The following is a 21530-nucleotide window of genomic DNA, read 5'->3' as shown; positions in this document are numbered from 1 at the left end:
TAGCTCCTTAGGTCATTGAATTCACTTTCTTTTCTCATCTAACGGAAAGCAGTAACTCTGAAGAAAATGGCCTAGCAGAACATCCCAATATTTCACTATAATAATTCTAGCCTTTAGTTACCCTCGACAAAATGTCAAGTTTCAATTGCTGTTTTTTTTTCTTTTCCTGAGTCATTGATGTTTGGTGGAAATGTTTTCTGTGACTGTATAAATAAAATAAGGCATTTAAAGAGATTGTAATCTATATCCTTTCTGCTAGCAGAGGTTTGTCCACGGTGTCCTTTGTACATCAAAATCTCTGCTTTTCTACAAATGGGTATGGCTAGAATGTCTTCAGTTCCCACTGTGGCCCTGGGTCTTGGGTGTCCTGAAGGCTAGTCACCGTCCCATAACTTGTAGCTTGAAAGTCAGTGACGTACAACAGCATATTGCACAATCCAATATGACTCCAGAAAAAGTTAGGAAGGTCCCCTAGAGTCATTTGTGGGTTCACTCCTTTGCTTTCTCTTTGAAGGCAATTATTGTCTGGAAAATTAAATTAGCCAGACAGGGATGCAAACTTCTTGCTGATTAAATTACAAAGCTGTCCCCAGATTGTAGAGGAGTGGCACGTTAAAAACAGCAAATCATCCAACTTTCTTCACTGTTGATCCTTAATTTGAAAGGCAGCATGGATTCCAAAGGCCGTAGCTTCCAGGACTCCTTCAGTGAAAAATGATCGCTACCTAACTATAAAAGGCTTAGCTCTTAAGAGAATATTGTGCTTTTCCTTTTCTTTAAAATTCAGATGAAATCAACTTGATTTGCAGTGTGACACCAAAGAGATCAATTAGTTTTTTCCCTAGTCCACTTGATCATAGTCTCTGGTGAGCGATACAGGAAGATTAGTTTGGCGTACAGGTCTTCTTCTAGTTCCAGTTCTCCAGTCTCTCGTACTAAGAAAATGTCAGTACACAACTTCAAGATTCGGTCTACATTGGGTAGCTCCTCAAACATGATGGAGTGAGAGATCCCACTGAAAAACTCACGGACGAACTTCCCTATCACCAGGACAACTGATGCGTACAGTCCCATGATGCTGAAAAGAAAGAATGGAAAAAGTTCAAGCTGTGCCTTGACAGATGATCATCTAAAACAGAGAGAGTTCATCTACATGGTTAAGCACAGTCTGTCAGCAGAGTGAACATTGATTTCTATTTAGGATCCTGTTTCTTCTGTGCTGTAGGACGAAAGAAAATGAGATCTCTTCCAACACAACAGAAAGCTGAGAACATACACAGCTGAAACTGCTGGCTTAAATGATTTAGCCTCAGTCAATTATGATGGTAGTCTCAAATCTTGTCTGCTACAGCTTGGAAGCTGTAGGGAAATCTCACAACCTCTGGCTACTAAATGCAAGTAATCTGTCAGATCTCATGTCTAATTCTTTTTATAAAAGTGTGCATAAGTGGTGACAGACTAACAATTGCCTGAACTTGCAGGATGCTGGAGCTCTCCAAAGGATGCTGGAAGGGAATATCTCTCAGGAGGCACAGTCTCCCAACTTCCTCTGTTTATGGAGCTGTATTTCATAACAGCTTCAGACAGAGTCTTGGCTGCCAGCATGAGATTGGGAATGTTGCCAAAACTGATCAGTTTGGGCAGAACTTGGCTTTTAGTTAAATGAACATATTTTGAGTGATTTCATCTGAATAGGAAATTGGTGCAAAGGGCACTTCTTTTGTCTTTTTTTTTCCCCCTGGAGTTTGGATATGAAAGGAAGCATCATTCCTTAAAAACGCAATGTATTCTGTAGATAACAGTAATAGATGTGAAATTACAATTCTCACAGAAGCCCTTTTCTGGAGTTTCAAACATTAGAACAACAAAAAAAGAAATAACATACACCCACAAAGCAAATGAAGTCACCTTCTATCTCATCTATGGTATTTTAACTCTATGTTTAGATTCCTTCTTACCCATATCCAGCCAAGAATCCAAGGCTTGGAGGACTGACTTTATCACTGAATATGAAGAGTTCAAGGCTCTCTTCAGACGTTTTGTATCTTTTCCCAAGCTGGTTCAAAACCCACCACTCACGAACTCCCTCTTCAGAAACATTTTTGACCAGGGAAACTGTAATATTTTCCCATCTGCAGTCTATCAAAAAAAGGAAATGTTAATATGTATAGCAAGAATTGCAAAAGTCAAACTGATCACTATTAGATGTTTCCACAACTTGCATGATAAAATAACGGAGCAATGTAGGAGTAAAGATTTGTTATAACTCTCTTACAATCCCTTTTGCAGTATTTCTGTACAAAAGTACACCCTATCTAGACTGCTATGGCTTTCCTTACACTAATCTTATATAAATGAGCATTAAATAAATAAAATATTTGACATCAGCTACATTTTCTTCTGTACACCTGTCAAGGCATTCAAGTATTTTCAAGCCAATCAATCAATAACAAGAAGTATGTCTACATTTCAGGTGTAAAAAAAGCAAATTTAAGTATTTTCAAACCAAGGCATCAATAACAAGCAGTATGTCCACATTTCAAGTCTAAAGCACGTTTAACTTGGAAGGATAATAGTCAGCTTCTATATGCCAAAGTGAAACTACCACTTACTTTTTGGTGTAATAAATATATCAAGAAAAGCATTCTGTGCTATAATGCATAAATGATCACACAAACAGGAGTTAAACTCCGGCTCTTCTGCTTTCTGAGAACCCTACATTAGCACTGTATGCATTAAAGTGCATTATACAAATCCAAAGAAAAAGGTGTTTTTAGGATGCATAGTGACTAACGACAGTGAAGCACTGGTAAATTATTGCTACAAGTAAAGCTAGATTCAGTCTCATGAATTATTTTTCAAAACATGCTCACTCAACCTTGAACAGTAATGCACTACACAATGAGCACGAAAACATCTGCGAGTCAAATTTAACCTCTGTTGAGAAAGGCATTCTTAGTAAAAAACTTTTTCTTACTTTTCCAATCCAACTGGTTTTACGTATGTATGTACACGTGTATGAGTATCTAGACATTCTGATTGGGTACTGTGAAATTTGATTATTTATCTAAATTGTATTCTTTGGAGTCAATAAGGAGGGAAGAACTAAAATCAATCATTCAATATCATTATTCAAACTGATTAATTTGCAGACATGCAGTGCTAGTATTTGCAGTAAAGTATTAAAGAGATGCAGAGGTGAAACTTGTCAACACTTTCTTAGAATAGAAGGGAAAACAGTTTCTGAAAGCAGACTTGAAGGAAAAGAACTGTACTTTCAATCTGTAGACTCCTTGCTGTTAAAAACAAAGCTAAGGTATATCCAAATGCATTTTCTGCCTTGTACTCTTGTCTCTCCTTAAGCCTGTAGATGTCAGGTAGAAACAACTGTAAGAGTATTTCAGTCCAAGGTGTCCCGTAACAGTTAGCAGTGGTGTTGCACTTTTTTCAACTGCACTGTTTTCCATGGCCTGGATACATACCTGTCAATAGCTGCTTTATGGGTTTTGCCAGAGAATCACTAGGAGCCTTGATGTAGTACGGATACACAGTTTCTAATGTTCTGGAAAAAAAAAAAAGAAGAGAAAGCAAATATTTCATATTTTTATACCTCTAAAATAATTTAGAAATACCTAACAGGGCTATACAGAGTTCCCAGTAATTCTTGGCTTAAGCTCTGATTTTATAGTGTTCAGATGTCACATCTGAAAGTTAGCTGGATTTATTAACTATGTTCTGTCAGTAGTTCAGCAGGGAGCTCCATCCATAATGTCCCCTTTCACACACCATGAATCCCACACACCTGGGGCATATGTATTTGCAAGGAATGTAAAATTTATATTTTGTTCACCTTTTTAACAAAGCTGCTTTTATAGTCAGCTGTATAAACAGCACAAAGAAAGGCAACACATCCCCAGTAATAAACAAGCTAGGAAAACATGTAATGAAAATATTTACTACTTCCGAATTACAGAATGTTTAAATAATAACATCTGAAGAGTAAGGATTCTTCCTAGAATATTTTATTGCAAAATATTTTCAGTTTGTATAATTTGAGACATCAAATTAAAAGGAAAGATGTTTGTGGAAGTTCCTCATTGGACTCAAAATTGAATCACCTTAAGTGGGATGTGGATCAGCATCCAGGGAAAATGAAAAAATTCATTAAATGCAGAGATGCTGCCCTAAACTTTCCCTCAAGTGAGTGAAAAATTCTAGGAAAGAGGAGCTCTCAGGGAAGTCCTCTGACACTGCTTCATTGCATAGACAAAGCTACAGAAGAACAGAGGAGGCCAATTTAAATCCTTTGTGATCAGGCCCAGGGAACAGGTAGGAGCTCAGCAGCCAAAGTGTCCTGGCACAGTTGTGGCAGAAAACTCCCTGCAGAACTTGTCACATGGCTGTCAGTTTCCACAAACATTTTTTCTTTGCGACAAAATTAAAGACACTCAAATCAACAATATTATTATAACATGGGCAAATACAGCTCTATCTTCTACGTTACTGCTCATCTTCTGCAGAGAGAATTACAGATGAATTACATCTTCCCACAAAGGAGGAAAACCTACTCTCTTTGTCACTACATTGCCCTAGGAAATATTTCTGTGCCCTCACAGGGCTAAAAAAAAAAATAAAAAAAATCAAAAATCTACTTTAAACATTATGATCAGATGTGCAGCAGTAGTCTCTTCAGTTTCTTTGGGTGTACAAGTGTGCGTGGATACAGAAAAGCTTCTGCGTGTCTCACTTCCGCCTTCTAAGACAGATGAACCAATCAGAATTTTCACTCTCCAGCTGGCCTCAGCTTTAACTTTACAGTTCCTGTGGCCACAAATCAGATCAGGTAACCTTCAGGGATAATGCATTGGCTCAGTGATATTTAGAAATGACTGCTGCAATGTAAATCCCAGTGAGCAGCAGAAGGGGAAGAGCCAGACTGTTAAAACTTGAGAGACATCACTGCTACTGATGTTATAAGGGTACATCCATACAATAATGTTTGATATTCAGATGAAGAAAATGTTCTTATGTCTTGCAAATTTCCATTAGAGGAAAATATCTGATGTCAAAAGTGTCTGCAGATGTTACCCTTTGATCACAGTGACTTAACACTTCCTTTCCAATCTAGTGCTGTTCAATAACAATGAGGACTGCAGTTTTGGTGGTTATTTAGAACAAAACATTCATCAGTATGACTTTCTCAAATCAAGTTGAACTCAAGTAACTCAGAGGAAAGTTTAACTGTGAATATACTGTAATGAACTCGTGCTTATCCAATAAATCAAAGAAAAAGAAAGAAAGAAAGAAACAAAACTAATAGCTTCACAACGTTTGATGGTAGAGTTCCAGTATTCACAGACTTCTTGGCCTTCTTTTACTACAAATAAATAAGCTTTGACCTTTAAGGCAATGGTATTTTTCTGTGACTTCAATGCTTTTGGCCTCTGTAAATAAGACTACAAAGGTTTTTAGAGGTGGTTGATCTTGGAGAGCTCCCCGATACTTTACTGTATGTCTAAGCTTAGAGTTGTGGTTGCAGAAGGATCCTAAAACCAGAAAGATTAGGAAAAATCTGAAGATTCTTGGCGTTCTGCAAACAATGAGGGAGGAGTAGTGGCCTAAAATTTGAAGAAATTTTGAAGATTTTTAAGGAAGGAAGTTCCTTACAAATATGGGGAAGAACTTTACATTAAGGGTGAAGGAGCACTGGAATAGGCTGCCCAGAGAGGTGGAGTCTTTTTGTGGAGATATTCAAGACCCACCTGGACGCCTATCTGTGTGACCTATTTTAGGGTACTTCCTTAGGAAGAAGGTTAGACTCAATGATCTCTGAGGTCTCTTTTAACCCCTGCAGTTCTGTGATTCTGTGTGGATATATGGGCAGACAAATAAGAAATAAGGATTAAAAGGAGTAGGTTTGCATATACATAGACAAGGAAGATAACTTACACCTTTTCCAATGGCTTTCCAGACATCATTGTAGCAATCTCTCTTCTGGTTTTCTCTGGTAGGCCAAACGTAAGTTTATCTGATGCTATTTCTGCTTTGGCACCAAGAGTGAGATTTCTGTTTTAAGTAAAAAGGAAGACATACAGTCAGTCTACACTGAAAGCAGAACCTGAGCACTTGTTCACTGAACACTAAGGCTGGTTATCTAACTGGTCTTACCACAATGATCCTGTCCATTCCAACCTTTGCTAAGTAGCAAGCATCATGCACCCTCTACCTGAGATGAGAATATAGCTGGACAAGGATCAGCTTCTGCACATCGCCTTTTGTCATGCCCTGTGGTCAGGATGCAGCAGGAAGGTGGGACAAGCCCTGGACTGCTCAGGACAGCTGAGAAGTTCCCCCAGCAGATAATGAGTAAGGGCAGAAAGCATGTATGCTGCCTGAGTGATACAAGAAATCGTCTTACAGCTGCTTGCAGTCTCCTGGACTAGGTGAAAGACATCAGTTTCCCTTTACAGAGCAAAAGTGGGAGGTCACCGTGGTAAGCCTTTACCACTTTCAGTCATTTATGGTTGCAGTATAATCCACAGGATATAATTTGAGGGTGAAAAAGGTCTCTTTCAAATCCAGTGTATGAATGTCTGTAGTTATGCAAGTATACTGGCAAACTGAGCAGAGGCATTGCAAATTAATATAAGGTTCAGAAATGGATGAGGAATGTAATTCACTGGCTTAATACTGCATGCTTCCAGAAAAATAAGGAGGGTCAAATAAAGTTGAATAAAGAGTGCAGATCTGTTACAAGCCTAGTTTTGACGGTGAAAGTACTGACCCAGAATATTCAGAGCTCCCACTGTGATTCAGCTGACCTCTTCTTGAGCATGGTCATTTGCTGGGGATAGCTGTAACAACCAAATGTCTACTTTCAAAAAAATCCATGTAGATACCAGGACTGCAATGGCAGGTCATTTCCAATTTAGCCCAGCAGTCCAAGGAGCAGTCAGTAGCCAACAAATCATCCTGGTGATTTGGTGTGCTACAGCCTGTATCCAACTACTGCATATTTTAGGTCGGTTCTTGCAAAAACTTTTTTGTAAAGTAATATTTCACAGAGGCCAACTTACCACAACTACATAGGTAGAAGTCTCAACAAAGTGCATCTGTGCCAGGTAGCAGAACAATGGCTCCAAGTACACATGTATTTAAAAAATAGCTTTTTATCAGTTTTAGATTTCTTTAAAAAGAGGGTGTTTCCTCTTTGGTTTTCTGCCTTAACTATGTCTAAATCTTTAGTTCCCATAAATGATTACAAGGTTGTTGTTTGAGGCAAAGTTTATTTGAACATCTCAATCTAAAACAGACCGAAGTGTTTTTACTTTTCCCTCCTCCCCCTCAAGTCTCATTGAACTGCTCCCTGCTTTTGTAAAAATCATCTACTTGGAAATGGCTCCATTTCTCTATTTATTTCTTGAGAATTCCTATGTAACAAAGGTCACCACCCTCTGCCTCTCTTCTTACTTTTTAAATTTTTATTTGCAATACAATAGAATTTGCTGAAAAACTAAACAAAAACATGCAGTGTGGAACTGTTACGTTCAAGGAAAGCTTTGCAAATGATCCATCAGACTTACAGCAGTCATATTGATTACCTTTGAATGCTCCACGAAAGTACTACAGTGAACTCAGCTGAAAAATCCAGCAGTCCCTGTATCATTTTCTCTCTACTGGGAGGGCTGATGGTCCATAAGGAGTTTGAATTCCCTTCTAGATCTGCAAGGGTTATATCTTCTTTTCCATAGCCCTCTAAAAACTGCAAAGCAGCCTGTAGTTGCAGAAAAGGAAAATAAACTTTAAATGCCATGACGTTAACAAGACATACAACCATATTTCCTGATCAGGAAGAATAATAAATACTTGATTAATCAGAAGTGCATTCATTTACACAGATTGCTCTGTCAGGTACCTGCTGGGGGCTTAGATGAGGAGGGGAATAAACAAAGCATAGCCAATACAGGAAGGCAAAACAAAAATGGCTCTGCAGTTCGAAGAATAAATACAGTGGTCAAATTGGACAAAATGAGTTTGAATATTCATCAGGTATACTCTGTAGATTATATTTTATCTTGAATCCTTTCTAATATTCCCCTTGGATACTGGATCTCTGGATCCAGCAGGCTGTGCTGCTTTCAGGCCACACCAGTCTGACATGTGCCTCTGATACTTCATGCAGCTTCACTGAAACTCCAAATACTACCAGTGATCAGGAGGGGGGTACGACTGTTTACATGGGTGGATAGTGATAGGACAAGGGGGAATGGTTTTGAACTGAGACAGGGGATTTTAGGTTACTGAGACGGGGAGGTTTAGGTTCGAGGAAGTTTTTCACACAGAGTGTGGTGATGCACTGGAACAGGTTGCCCAAGGAGGTTGTGGACGCCCCATCCCTGGAGGCATTCAAGGCCAGGCTGGATGTGGCTGTGGGCAGCCTGGTCTGGTGGTTGGCAGCCCTGCACACAGCAGGGGGGTTGAAACTAGATGATCACTGTGGTCCTTTTCAACCTAAGCCATGCTATGATTCTGTGATCAGCACAAAATATAAGTGACTGTGCAAACATTATGCCAACCCTTGCTGTTGTGGATTGGCAGACATAATTAGGAGGCACAAGACACCTTGCACCTCTTAATAGTTTTCCCATTTTTATTAAAATTGTACTCTGTCTTTTGTTAAGCATCTTTCAGCGTGGAAAGATGTCTGCAATTGATATGGCAACTTGAAACTGTTGAGTTTCAAAGTAGATCACGATTACAATATTACTGTTATAACTCCTGAGCTATTTGGTAGCATCTAGTATTAAAAAATGTTAATTCTTGAATGGGCTAGAACAAACCACACAAAAAGCCTCCATAGAAACATGCATATATTTTAAAATAATGAAGTAGTCTACATTTCACTTACAGTGTTACCCCTATAGCTTCCCAGAAATGCACTGAAACCAGTCTGATTCAAATCCACGAGCTGACTCTGCTGAGCACTCATTGTAAAAATAGGCTGGGAAACAAAAGAACACACACTTATCACATTTACTTCACATCAGCTGCTACACAGACAGTACAGCATCCTGTGCATCACAGTCCACCAATCCAACAGAAGGCTATGAATGTATTCTGCTAAGAAGGAAGCTACCTCCACTTAATTATCTCACATTCACCATGGGGACCTGCAGGCAGTTACTTGAGTCTCCCTGATGTAGGGTAATTTATTCAGATTAAACTGCCAGTTGGTTCTGCTTTTAACTGGCAAGTGAAGATAATATTTTACATCAATTATGAACTGATGTTTTTATACCCAAAAGGGATCACACATGAGAGTTTGAGTGTTCTCTTGCATAAGCCAGGACAGTTTCAGTTGGAAAATGCAATGCATAGAATAAGGAACAGTGCAAGGAAATACAGTGCAAAAACAGACTTCATTTGGTCTGTTTCTTTGTTACCTGATAACCTCCTAGAGTTATTGTGATTGATACATCTAGAGGCTTGTTGGTGATGCCTGCAACAGATTTGATTAAAGACATGAAGAGCAGTGGGAACCAGACAATACAAATCAGCAAGACGATAATCATGCCACCCATTCCATACTTCACAACTTTCTTTTTCTTCTGGCCTCTTGGTTGGGGATATCTCTGCAAAAGCAAACAGCAACACAGTAATGTCTTTTTCATCAGTGAAACACTTGGTATTATTTGATCGGCGAATGAATCTTAAGGACTCCACTCTCCTGCTGTCATTTCTTACCCATCTTTGGGCCAATTATTTTGAGATTTTTTTGCCAAACCTCTACAGGCACTGAATTTTGGCAACTATAGAGAAAAGTGCCAAACAAACCCATTTCAAGTATGTATCTGGTGTGAAAAATATCGTAAACCTCTCTCTTGTGTTGATTCTTCGCAACCATAAAGATGGGAAAAATTGGGTAATTTGAATGTTTAATCTCAAACAGCATAAGCATGAAATTTCAGGAAACAAACAAAATAATAGCAGCAACAATATTTACTCAAAACAGCAGGAAGATAATGACCCCCTACCAAACAAAGAAACAAACAACAAAAACAAAACAACCAAACAACAAAAACAAAAACTCAACCCCAAACTCCACGATTTTGGGAAAGACCAGTTTTCTTGGATTTTTCTTTCTGAAATATTTTATCACAAACTTCATTAAGGCAGAATTTCCATCATAGAGCTTGAGATGCTGCAAACTATTTTGGGGAAAAATATATTCCTTTCCCAGCAGCTGACATGTATAATCAGTAGAACTGTTACTGCAGCATTCTACAGACATTTTGCAGCTCACACACAGTGTTGCTAAGACTTGTTCACCCCCGTTATTGTCCTTATGATTGAATACTTCCATAGTGTTACCATCCTGTAAAATGCCTTATCACAACTCTAATTTACTGTGGTGTGTTCTCTTACAAGACTGAACACTGCAGGGTGTTTTAGGATCTTGCCTTTCACACACTGCATACTACACATGCAAAATAAATATGCAGTGAATTGTACTGCACCTCATACACGTGCCAGGAATTTGGCTTCAGGAAATTGTTCTTGCTTTCCAACACGAATCCATAAAGCCCTCAGAGAGTATTAGATTTGTAATACAATGCTATATTTAAAACAAATTAGCTACTTTTCAAAAGCATCGTATCAAAACATTTGTCTTGCACTGCAAAATACTGTTTTCATTAAAATATCATATCAAGATTGCCCAGGGACATATTATTTGTCTGTATGAGATTAGTTCAGGCACCTTTAACGCTGTTACAGAACAGCTCAGAGTCTCTGAGAGCCAAAGAACTTAAGCACACCACTCAATGTGAGGAGACAGGGAATTAAATAAGAAAACAGCACTCATAAAGTTGTTGGTAGTTATGTTGCTACATGGCACTAGCACACACATGCAAGCTTAGACTTGGAGGTTCTATGCTAGATGAAATGCAGAGCAATACTGTTGCAGAGTGAAAAAATGCAGTATGATGGACGGTCAGTGTAGAACAGGATTATTATTTCCAGCCTCCTGAAGCCTCTGGTGATGCTCTATTCATGGCAGAAAGGTAAGCCATACTGAGAAAGCCTATCTATGAGATTTGTGTCCGCTTCACTTCTGAGTCAATTTAACTGACATACTTGGAAGGTAAATGCAATTAAGAGATGGGATTATAGTAAAAGCAGTAATACATCAGTAACACTTAAAAACACATCTGTTTCATTGCAGATGGACAATTTCTGACTAGTTGGGTCACTCTTAAAAGAACGCTTAATTTCTTTTTCAAATTGGCAAAATAAGCAAGCATATGGTTGCAATCTTTATAGCAGTTATGAGGAATCCAGAATTTGCAAGTTTAATTTGAGCTGAAGCTTAAATGATTTTAAGAGACTGAAATTTTAGTCAAACAAATGGGGGGTTTATCTGTTTTCCTGCATTCTTTCTGGATGTGCGGGAACTCTCTCAGAATAAAGGAACCAGCTAACTTCCCTCTGTATTTACATGAAACATTCCTGAGACCTACACCGTGGAGGCATGAATTCTTCCTTGACACAACTTTTCTTTGGAGCTGCAACTTCCCTGCTACTGTGGGTTAGTCATTTAAGTAGTTATGGATAATGAGAATATGTGAATACTGAGTCTTTCACTCCTGGCCTTGAAATTCAGGCATACAATTAAACTAGCAGCCACATGTTTGTGGAATTCATCTCAATGGTGGAAAAATCAGGCACAAAGGAAATTGAAATTTCACTTGCACTGACTGTCAGCTAACATAAAGAACCCAACAGTCTGAATATTTCTGAACATGAGCACCAGGTGTATCTGCTAGCAATCTGCATTTATGGTGGATTTCCAAATTATTTAGGGACTTGTGATTACTTTCCTTCATTTCTGCACAGGGGAGAGGAGGTCTGGATCACTCATATGGATCTTCCTCACCTTTTCTGACTCTCGCCAGCACTTCAGGATGAATATATGAGCATAGATATCTTCAACACAGATCCAGCTGGAAAGACTGAGAGTGGTATCTGTCCAAACCCAGTCCATTACGGCTCTCAGCTCAGTCAAAAATGGAACCAGGCGGAATCTGAAGGGAGACCATAGCAGATAATAAAAAATGGAGGAACCACATTAAATAAGCATAGTAAGCATAGTAAGCGTATGTGCCAGAAAAAGAAGAACAAAATGAGTACTAAAAAGCAGTTTAATTGGAAATTATGCAATCATATCATGAGACACCGTGGCTAATACTGGTGTTTTAAAGGTGATACATTTTGCCACAGCTCACATTCCCTTTGGATCCCTTGTGAGGCCATAAATATGCTTTGGCACCATTATACCCAGTAGTAGCTGTGTATGAGATACTGACACAACAGAACAAGACAGACTTCCTGTGTAAACAAATTCTTCTACTCTGGGAGCACAGAGGAACATGGCCTTTCTGCAGGATGGTGGGACTTCATTTTATATCTCTTTATCCCAAGTGGTACACTGCCTTCCTACAGTAGATGGATACTCCTCAACTGCATACAGGACTGAGCTTCATGACTCAGAATTAAGCAGCAGAAGGTGGGCTAACAGGAAAGCAACATGCACATAGCAGCTTTTCAAAGTGCATCCTTTAGTACTTCCACATTTTTCTGCTTGGCCAGGTCATAAAGACTGCTTCATGCGAAGAAAACTTTCTTCAACGTTTCCTGTTGGAATGACATAAGCCCATACTGAAAATATTTGGAAGGGCTAAGATTATTCCAGGTTTTCTGTGAAATACTTATATGCTTTGCTGTCTGTTACTCGCACCAACACTTCTAAAGAGCTTCAGATGTGCAGCACTTTACAAAAAGTACAGAAAATAAACTTTTTTTTCTAAGTGGAGATTTGATTTCCCCTGTTACTGTCTGTCTCTTTATTCTCCTCCCCACTTGCAGAGGTAGAGCCTGTAGGCCTGCTTCAATTATCTCTTTTGGAATTTGATGCCTTACTACTTTTTGGGACAGCAGAACAAATAACATTACCTATTTCTACCAGGGCATATCTTTGTATCTGACTGATATCTGTCAGACTGATAACTCAGACTTCTAGCTTCAGGGTAGGAGACTGATATTCCTGACATTTGTGTTCCTGAAATTGTTTTTTCCGGACTACAGCGGACATGTGGCACATACAGAGGAATATGCTGTGCAAGATTTACTGTTTCATTTCCAATAACTTGAAAGAAAAGTCACGAACAGTCCCAGCATCAGAAAAAGGGTCCTCATCTTAAGGAAGACTGCAGTAGGGCAGTAGGTTTAGACTTACCCTTGAAATAAGAACAGGTTCACATAGTTATAACTTTTTGTGAGGAAGTTGCCAAGAACACGAGTTGGATATCCGCAGCGTATCTGATATGCTGATAAGCCAAAATAAACACATTTCACAAAATACCAGAGCTGGGCAACAGTGTTCTGGCTAAATTTCCTGTAATGGAAAAGACAAATAAAGGAAAATTATGAGCATCATATCTGTGTAAGACCAAATTAGCTTGAAATGTTTTGAGCTCCTGGCAGCTTCCCTTTCCTGAGAATATGTGAAAAGCCTTTGGCCTCTGACCTCAGTGCACTGGTGACACAGTATTTGAAAGAATTTGGATGAGGAAGTCTATAAACAGCATCTATAGTCACCTCGGGGTCACAGGGAAGAGAATGGGAACAGCATCTCAGCTCTAGAGGTGCCTAGCCACACCACATGAGTCTCAACAATGACACATCTCCCATGAGTCATGGGTTGATACTGCTTTTTCTTCACTTTTCAGAGAGCTAACATTGGCAATGATTACAAAGAGTTAATGGATATTTTTATTCATGGACGTACATCCAATGCCACGGACTCATACAAGAATTTAGGTTTGTCTTTGAAGACCATCTTTTCCATCAACTCTTGCTTGAATAGAGTCTAATTACACCTAATCATTCAGGAGCCTGTACAGTTCTAAATATCTCTGAGAATATAGATCTCACAATCTGTCTCTGCAACTTGCTCCAGTGCTTGACTGTCGGCCCAGTGAAAAGATTTGTTATCGTATCTAGCTGGAATTTCCTTTTCTCCAACTTGTGGCCTCTTGCTTTATCAAGGTGCATCTCTGACAACAGCTAAGCTTCATCTTAATGCTCTCCTAATAGTTAGGTGAAGAGAAGTCATCATCTTCTGCAGGCTGAATTTATTGCCTTAACCTTTCCTCACACACCATAGGCTTCACCCCTGACTATCTTAGTTAACATTTACTACAGCCCAGCTTCTGACTGTAGTAGCCTAATAACATACTAGAACTTTATGATTGACAGGCTTTGTAAATCAGACATGACCCACTGTTTTCAATCACATCCCACAAAATTATTGTGATTAAAAAAATTGGCATGGGCTTCTAAGAATCAGCATGACTTATAAAGAACACAGAAATTTCAGATGCAGATTTGAGATTAACAACATGAGATAAATATTTCATGAGTTCACACAAAATATCAAAATGATTTTATTGCTCTTTCTTTAAAGTGTCCAAATAAAGTTAAAAGTTTCATCTCAATTTTCAGTGCTCAGTGGATAAGAGATCCACTTGAAAAATAAATTCTTAAAAACAGGGGTGCAATTATTACTGTACTGAGGAAAAAGAAAACAATCCTTTTTTAAGAGGAAAATTCTCCCTCTTTCTTTTTTTTGTTTTTTTTTCTTTTTTTTGGGGGGTGGAGGGAGTTAGGCTGTACGTTATGTCCATATTTTGTTTTTTACCTGTGAAATAACTGTTTACAAAATGAATTGTGTTTAGATGACACAGACTAATTTCCTACACTGTTAATGGAGTAAGGCAATTATGTAAGTCCTAGGGTGGAGTTAGCCAAAAGCTAAAGAGGGAAGAGTAATATCTCTGCAGTGAAGATTGCTTTGAGCCATGCAATGAGAAATGTTAGATTTTCAAGTCTATCTGATCATGGATGTAATAAAAGATTTCATGCAGCAGGCTACAATATCCACACCACCTCTAGAGCCTTGTGGCAGAACATGGGGAGAACTGCTCTTCAGAAGAGACGTGGCATTTAGACCTTCATCTCTAGAAGGATCAAGGAGATTTAAATTCACATATTCCAAAAGAGCACCAAGTTATAGGTTACTCTGAGAGACACATTTCCCACTAAGTCGTCTAAATCAGTGTGCAGCCAGAAAAACAAGGTTTCTCTTGAGAAACTAGGGCATAGAGGTAGGACGACATGGCCCAGGTAGGAGGAGAAAGGAATAAAATTCTCACCACTGCTCCTAGGAATACTTCAGTTTGCATCTAGAAACTCATAAAGGATATAAAACAGTCTAGGGAGTAGGGAACTGAACTAGAGGCCAACATTCTCTGTTGAGTATTCAGTTATAGGCCAGTTTTCTCTCACCTGATTTGTTTTTGAACTAAGTTGAGAATATTTTGTTACATACTTGTACAATCTAGTTCCTTCCTCCTCAAATTTACATTGGCCACAGCTATTGCTGTGGAAAGGCACTTTGACATTCTGTTTAGGAACAAGACCAAAAAGAAATTCGTTCATGATTCCAAAGCTTAGCTATAAGTATTTCAAATTCATATTCAAATAACTTGGTAAAGTATCAACGAATATTGTATGATTACAAGGGTTTATACCTTTCTGTCACTCCAGGCAAGATAAAGAACATCCAGAAATGAATCCCAAAAACGAGGATGACCTGGAAGATAACCTTTCCCATGACAGTCTTTTTGAGGTAGAGCGCTCGGTCTACCACCATGGTACCAAACTGAATGAGCACCATCACCAAAAATGCCTCTGGAACCTGGTCCTCTGATAATGAAGAGGTAATATCTGCTGCTGCAGAGTGTTTCTGAAAAGAAAAAATAGAGTGGTTGAGGAAGAACAATCACATGCAATTATGGCAAGGCTCCCAACCACGGATTTACATAGATGCCCTATGTGACATACCCCAAAAGCCCAAAATCCAAAGACAATGATGATGAAGTCCACTGTATCTGCCAGGAACATCAGCACATATACATCAGTCACTGCACTGTAGTCTGGATGAATAAGATTGTAGAAAAATTGTCTGATGGGCACATACACCTGGAGTGTCCTAAAACAACAATGACCACAATGTGATTTAAGAAAGCCGTAGCCTGTATTGAATAAGAGTGACTGGAGGTGATATGAATAATGCTTGTAAAAATTCACTTCTATGCTTCTCTGACAGCTTTCATAAACTTCACAGGCACCTGTGTGTCCCTTTCTGCTAAAGCATCGTAATAGCATTTGTTCAGTAGAAATATGCATAGTCACCCAAGCCAGTTCACATCGGATGTTTATAACCTTTCATCAGATAGACGAACACCCTTGCAGTGCTGTTTGAACCTCTGCTCATTTGTCTGAAGTTCAGTTGGTGTGACTTAAGAGAGAAAGCATCCCAATATTATGAATAATACATATATCCATTCATCCATTTGAATTAGCAGAAGTAACCTCCACTCTTTAAAACATTTTACTCCATTAGTCAGCTGTTTGGAACCTCCCCGCAAGCCCACCCAACTCCTCACACTGCTCACTTTTTAATTGTAAAGGCCTTGGCTTTGATCATTTGTTCTCGAAACTTTTCCATAAGAAGTTCCTTCCTAGATTTTTGCTTGATGCTTAGCACACTGCTTCCTTTCTGACTGCTGTTTCTTGTACTGGTACTTCCTGAGAAAAAGGGGGAGGGAAAGAAAAGAGAAAGAAGCTAATTCAAAATCAAAGCTTAAGTGCAAAAATTAGAAAGTAAGAGATATGGAGAAATCTACCTCATACCTAAGTTCCTCACACAAAAGATGCTTGGAAATAAATTCTTACGGTAATTTATTTCTGATATTTTAAAACCTTGAAAACATTCAGTTACAAGTTCTAGAAGAGTGATAAAAGCAAAAACTTGACTGATCAGACTCGGTCATCTCAACTGGAACTATACATTCAGGCATTCAGGCTACTGCAAGCCTTTCTTTTTCACTAGATGGGAAAGGTAATCCACTTTAACATCCTTAACCAATTTTTTTTTTTTTTTCCACTTCAACTTCCATTGAATGTAAATATGAAAAATACATGTGCTTTGAATTCCCTCTAGCTGAGGATTATGCTAAACCAGAAATTCTGGATCTGGGCCACACTGGACATTCCTTTCCCAGCTTTTGGATAATGTCATTTTAAAAACATAGTGAATCACAAAGTACAGCTCTTCATGTGAACTTTAAGAAGGTTTGGAGTATGTTCAAACACAAAGATGTTTTGCTTCATATCCTATTTCCTCACTGAGGAGCAACAGTATTCAGTAGTTTCTGGGTTCTCCACAGCAAAAGGCAGTATGACCTTAAGGGAATTGAACATTTGCTTTTCAAGTTCCCAAGATGCCACAACATTTACCTCTCTTAGATCTGTGTGAGGAGAAGCTGGATCTGTGAGAAAGCTGTGAAGCACTGCTGGAGCTCTTTCTCCTGATTGCTGTCTGCTGCTCAGGGAAGTGGACATGGATGGACTCCACTGATGCTGCAAGATTGACAGACTTCAGAGACCCAGAAGAGTCTCTCCTGCCTCCTGGCAGAGAAAGCTCATCATCAGTATCTCCTTTATTACTGGAGTTGTCCCCTTTCTCATCTTCATCCCACAGTCCATGGCACTAGTAGAAAAAGAAAAGGAGAGCATTTCAAATTTGTACTTACTGTATTTACGTGTATTTATGTCACAGTGTTTATTGCAGGCATTTATCGCAGTGTTCACCAGAGACAATAAATTCATGGTGTTGAAATATAGCTCGAATGACTAAAAAATTAAATACAAAATAAAAATCACATGCACTCAGCTCACCTTTAAAATGGATCTGTGGAAAAATAAAGCAAGGAGCTGAACAAGATCATAGTGCACATAGCCCTCTTTCTTCTCTATCCCAATAATATTGGGTGGATGATAAGGTTTATCTTTTGTGTAATCCACATATTTATTCCAAGGAAAGAAGCCAAACTGGAAGAAGTACTTGATGACAATGGCTACCTGTTCAGAAACACAACACACTTTGGGTGTTTTCTAAGCATGGCAGCCTCATAACATTAAGAAAGAAATAAGACAACTTTGTCAGCTTTGTGAGACGATTAGCAAACACTCATTAAAATAGAGGAACAACAGTTTATGTTTCTTGAGTCATAAGGCCATTAAGGACTAAATTCAGCATTTACCAACTCAGTGGTACTGGAGATGCCACAGGCAGTGTATACTTGATTACCAGCTATACAGTAGCTATTTGTAAATGGATGGTTTTTGTGATAACTGCTTTACATGCCAGAAAGGATGTTGTCCACAGCAGTGAAGAAAAACACGAACGAGATCTTTTCATACCATAGACGTTGCTAAGGACTGAGCAAACATTTAAATTAACAGAAAAGGCCAAAGGCTACTGGATCTTAGACATCAGAAACAGAAAAGAGACCATGCAAAGCTTACAGCTTAACATTTCTATCTCTCACATACAGGGTTGCAAAAACAGCAGCCTACCTCAGTGTAGACAATGGCAGTCATCCAGAAACGTTTGCTTGGTCGAGGAACAGACAGCATGGCCCAAAGGAAGATAAGGATGGGCAGCACCAGCGTTATCATAGAGGCAGAGATCATGTGGTTAAGGATGATCACAAAATAGCAAACCATTTCTGACCGGGCCACCAGAGTATTGTACAAGGCATAAATAAGAAGCAAGACTCGAGGCTGACCAACATAGAATTTCTCTGATTCCTCTAGTTCATCATCATGAAACATCCTGTGAAAAGCAGAGAAGTGCAAATGAAATTCACAACAGCTGCTGTTAAAATTGATACTATTTTCCCTTTTGAAAAGTTACAACATTCTGTTGGTGACCACAACAGGGGGGAAAAAAAAAAAGATGGGATTTAGTATTATAATCAAATAGCCTGAATCTAAGCTCTCAGAATTTATACCAGAATAATTGGAAGTGCTCTTCTGTTGTTTTTTAATTAATCTGCTCAAATAAACATAAAAGTCAGAAAGAAACTATTATATAAATTTCACATAATCAGTTCTCTTACCTTTTCTTAAGGAGTGCCCTAGTGTAAAAGGAGATTTAGCTGGAAATCCAAAAGAAGCATGGACAGTCAGAATAAAGGATTCCACATCTACAAAATCAGATCTGTGCCTCTCCTTTCTAGATGCTGCCAGGTTGAAAAGTGATTTAAGATTTTGCCCTTGAATTCGTAGAATCATGGAATTGCTTGGGTTGGAAGGGACATGACATTACAGGTCGTCTTATCCAGCTCCAACTTCATGGAAGCTGTTCCTTGGTTGAGCCAGGCCAGAAAGCAGAGGAAGAACAGTGACACCACCTGAAACCACTAGCATTACTCACTGTGTTGCCTGAGGGGCAAAGAGGGAGCATCTTTATCCCTTAGGAAAGCACTCAGAAAAGTGATCTCTCTACACAGCCCTCATATCCTACTGACTTAAACATACACTCTGTCAAAGGTCAGAGTTTCCTTAATAGTAATCCAAAATAATTAAAAGAAAAACATTTTCCCAGATAGCCCTGGAAGAAGCTTATTTGAAATCACAGCTGTCTGCAGAAGAGAAGCCCTGTTCTGTTCACAAGGAATGTTTAGAAAAGCTCTTGACCCCATTACTGTTAGACTACAGAAATCTGATGCTAATTGGAACAATTAGCTATGGTATCTAGGGAGAAAACACAGAATTTTTCCAAAATGTATTTGAATCATTTTAGAAATCTGTAATTAGAACAACTACACAGGAAATGAGCTTCTTCCTTTGAATCAAACTTAGCACAAGGTCTGTATCAACAATATTGCCTTGTGTCGAGAGAAAAAAGAGAAAAAAGTCAAAACTTCACAAACTGGGACCAAAAATTTCACCCACTCCAAGGTCCTTACTTGTTCAGAAGCAGCTCACTAGCCGTTAGCTCATGCGTCAATGGAGGGAGAATTGCATCATTAAGTCTGTCCGTCCGACTGTCATCTGGGCTCACCATCATGAGACTCTTTCCAGCTGAGTCATCTGGGGAGCCAAAAGGAAGATGTTCAAAGCTGACAGCTTTGCTATAGGAAGGTGGTGCCTCTGCATTGCTGTCCACAGTGGAGTACAATGGCACATCGGTGTCAGGAGTATATGCAGCTCCTTCTGAACCCAGGCTATAATCTTCCACCTCTTCTTCATCCTGCCTTGAAGCAGAATGAGCTCCTTCCTCTTCGTGCTCTCCTTCTACCTCCTCAATGGTTTCTGTCGTCCCCTGACGAGAATAGAGCATCGTGACCTGTGTAGGCTCGCTGTCAGGGGCAGGATGAAGAGATGAAGAGAGAGAGTTGAGTCTTATGAGGGTCTTCACCAAACAACATTTGTTAATTGTACCTTTATGTAGACAGCTGAGCAACGCCACTGCACTCCCAGGCCCTCAAAGTTCACATAATTCAATATGCTCTCTTCTGACACAGATGGACCCTCAGGGTCCATTTGCCTCTGAATAGCATGCCAATGAACCCACTGTGCCTCCCTCTCTTTCCACACCAGGAAAGGAGAAATTGTCATTACTAAGGGAAACTACACCAGTTTTCTGAAAGCAGTTCAAATACTCTGATCAGAATCAGAACTTCTATTACATTTATTTAAGCATGCTCCGTGGTGAACAATAGACAGCTGTCATTTTCCTTCTAAACATGGTGCTTTTAACAAGCCTATGGTCTCTGTATATACCTGGAAAACCGATTGAAAACTCACATCACGTCTGTTCTATGAACAAGTAAATTGCGAGCATGGAGAAATACAATCCAGAGTACAAAGCTGTTCCAGTAAAAGGGTATCTTGCTTACCTTCAGATTGCCCTATGTTCTTCATTACAGTCTTCATTTTTTACCTTACCTGCCTGCTTTTCTTCCATATGGGGCTATTTTCTTTTTCAGCTTCTCAAGTCCATAATCACTTTCTCTCCTAACGCTCTCTGCTCTGCAACACAGCTGATGTAAATTCATGCAGCTTGATGACTCCAGATGGGAATCTGGACACCATCATATTTTTACATATTTTTTGGCCTTGCTTTTACTCTTTTCTTTCAAGTATTTTGCCGTCTCTCCACTAGAATATGATTCTTTCTCTTTTTTTTTCCATCTCCAAAGGTTAGACAAGAGGCATCAACATAGTGTCTTTTGTTAGCTGGATGTTCTTGCATCTCAATAGAAGCAAATCCAAACTTAACATAGCTCCAAGGAAATGAACGAGGCCGTGATTTCACATAAATTAACATCTTTTAAGAAAAACCTGTACTGACTAAGCCAGTTGGCACTACCATCTCCTGCCAAAATCCCAAATAAAGTTCCATCTCTTTCCTTTTACTTCTTCCAAACTTATTGTGGACACGTGAGACAACTTTTAGTAAGAATTCCTAACATTGTTGGGATGTATGTTTTGATGTCCCTGTTAGCACTCAGTCTGGTTAAAAATGCTCAAAAACATAAAAACCCATCACTTCA

At 39.0% G+C, this 21530-nt stretch overlaps 1 protein-coding gene across 2 annotated transcripts in view; it reads right to left on the bottom strand.

Annotated features, from left to right (window-relative positions):
* Positions 1-410: 410 nt before the first annotated feature.
* Positions 411-21530, bottom strand: part of PIEZO2 (piezo type mechanosensitive ion channel component 2) — a 291317-nt gene continuing 270197 nt past the window's right edge. For both annotated transcript variants that reach the window (XM_085220764.1, XM_085220763.1), the window contains 16 exons: positions 19941-20333; positions 18544-18802; positions 17863-18045; positions 17422-17674; positions 16578-16710; positions 15964-16111; positions 15651-15865; positions 13295-13453; positions 11936-12083; positions 9444-9632; positions 8909-9001; positions 7602-7774; positions 5950-6066; positions 3483-3562; positions 1959-2139; positions 411-1078 (listed from right to left, as the gene is read on the bottom strand). In XM_085220764.1, the coding sequence (XP_085076890.1) occupies positions 826-1078; positions 1959-2139; positions 3483-3562; positions 5950-6066; positions 7602-7774; positions 8909-9001; positions 9444-9632; positions 11936-12083; positions 13295-13453; positions 15651-15865; positions 15964-16111; positions 16578-16710; positions 17422-17674; positions 17863-18045; positions 18544-18802; positions 19941-20333 (2977 nt within the window). In that variant the 3' untranslated portion in view covers positions 411-825. The remainder of the gene's footprint in view (positions 1079-1958; positions 2140-3482; positions 3563-5949; positions 6067-7601; positions 7775-8908; positions 9002-9443; positions 9633-11935; positions 12084-13294; positions 13454-15650; positions 15866-15963; positions 16112-16577; positions 16711-17421; positions 17675-17862; positions 18046-18543; positions 18803-19940; positions 20334-21530) is intronic.

This window comes from Meleagris gallopavo, chromosome 3 (assembly GCF_905368555.1).
Source record: "Meleagris gallopavo chromosome 3, MGAL_WU_HG_1.1, whole genome shotgun sequence".
Classification (NCBI taxonomy): Eukaryota; Metazoa; Chordata; class Aves; order Galliformes; family Phasianidae; genus Meleagris; species Meleagris gallopavo.
The sequence above is the reverse complement of the archived record's forward strand: the minus strand, read 5'-3'. Positions and strand labels throughout refer to the sequence as shown.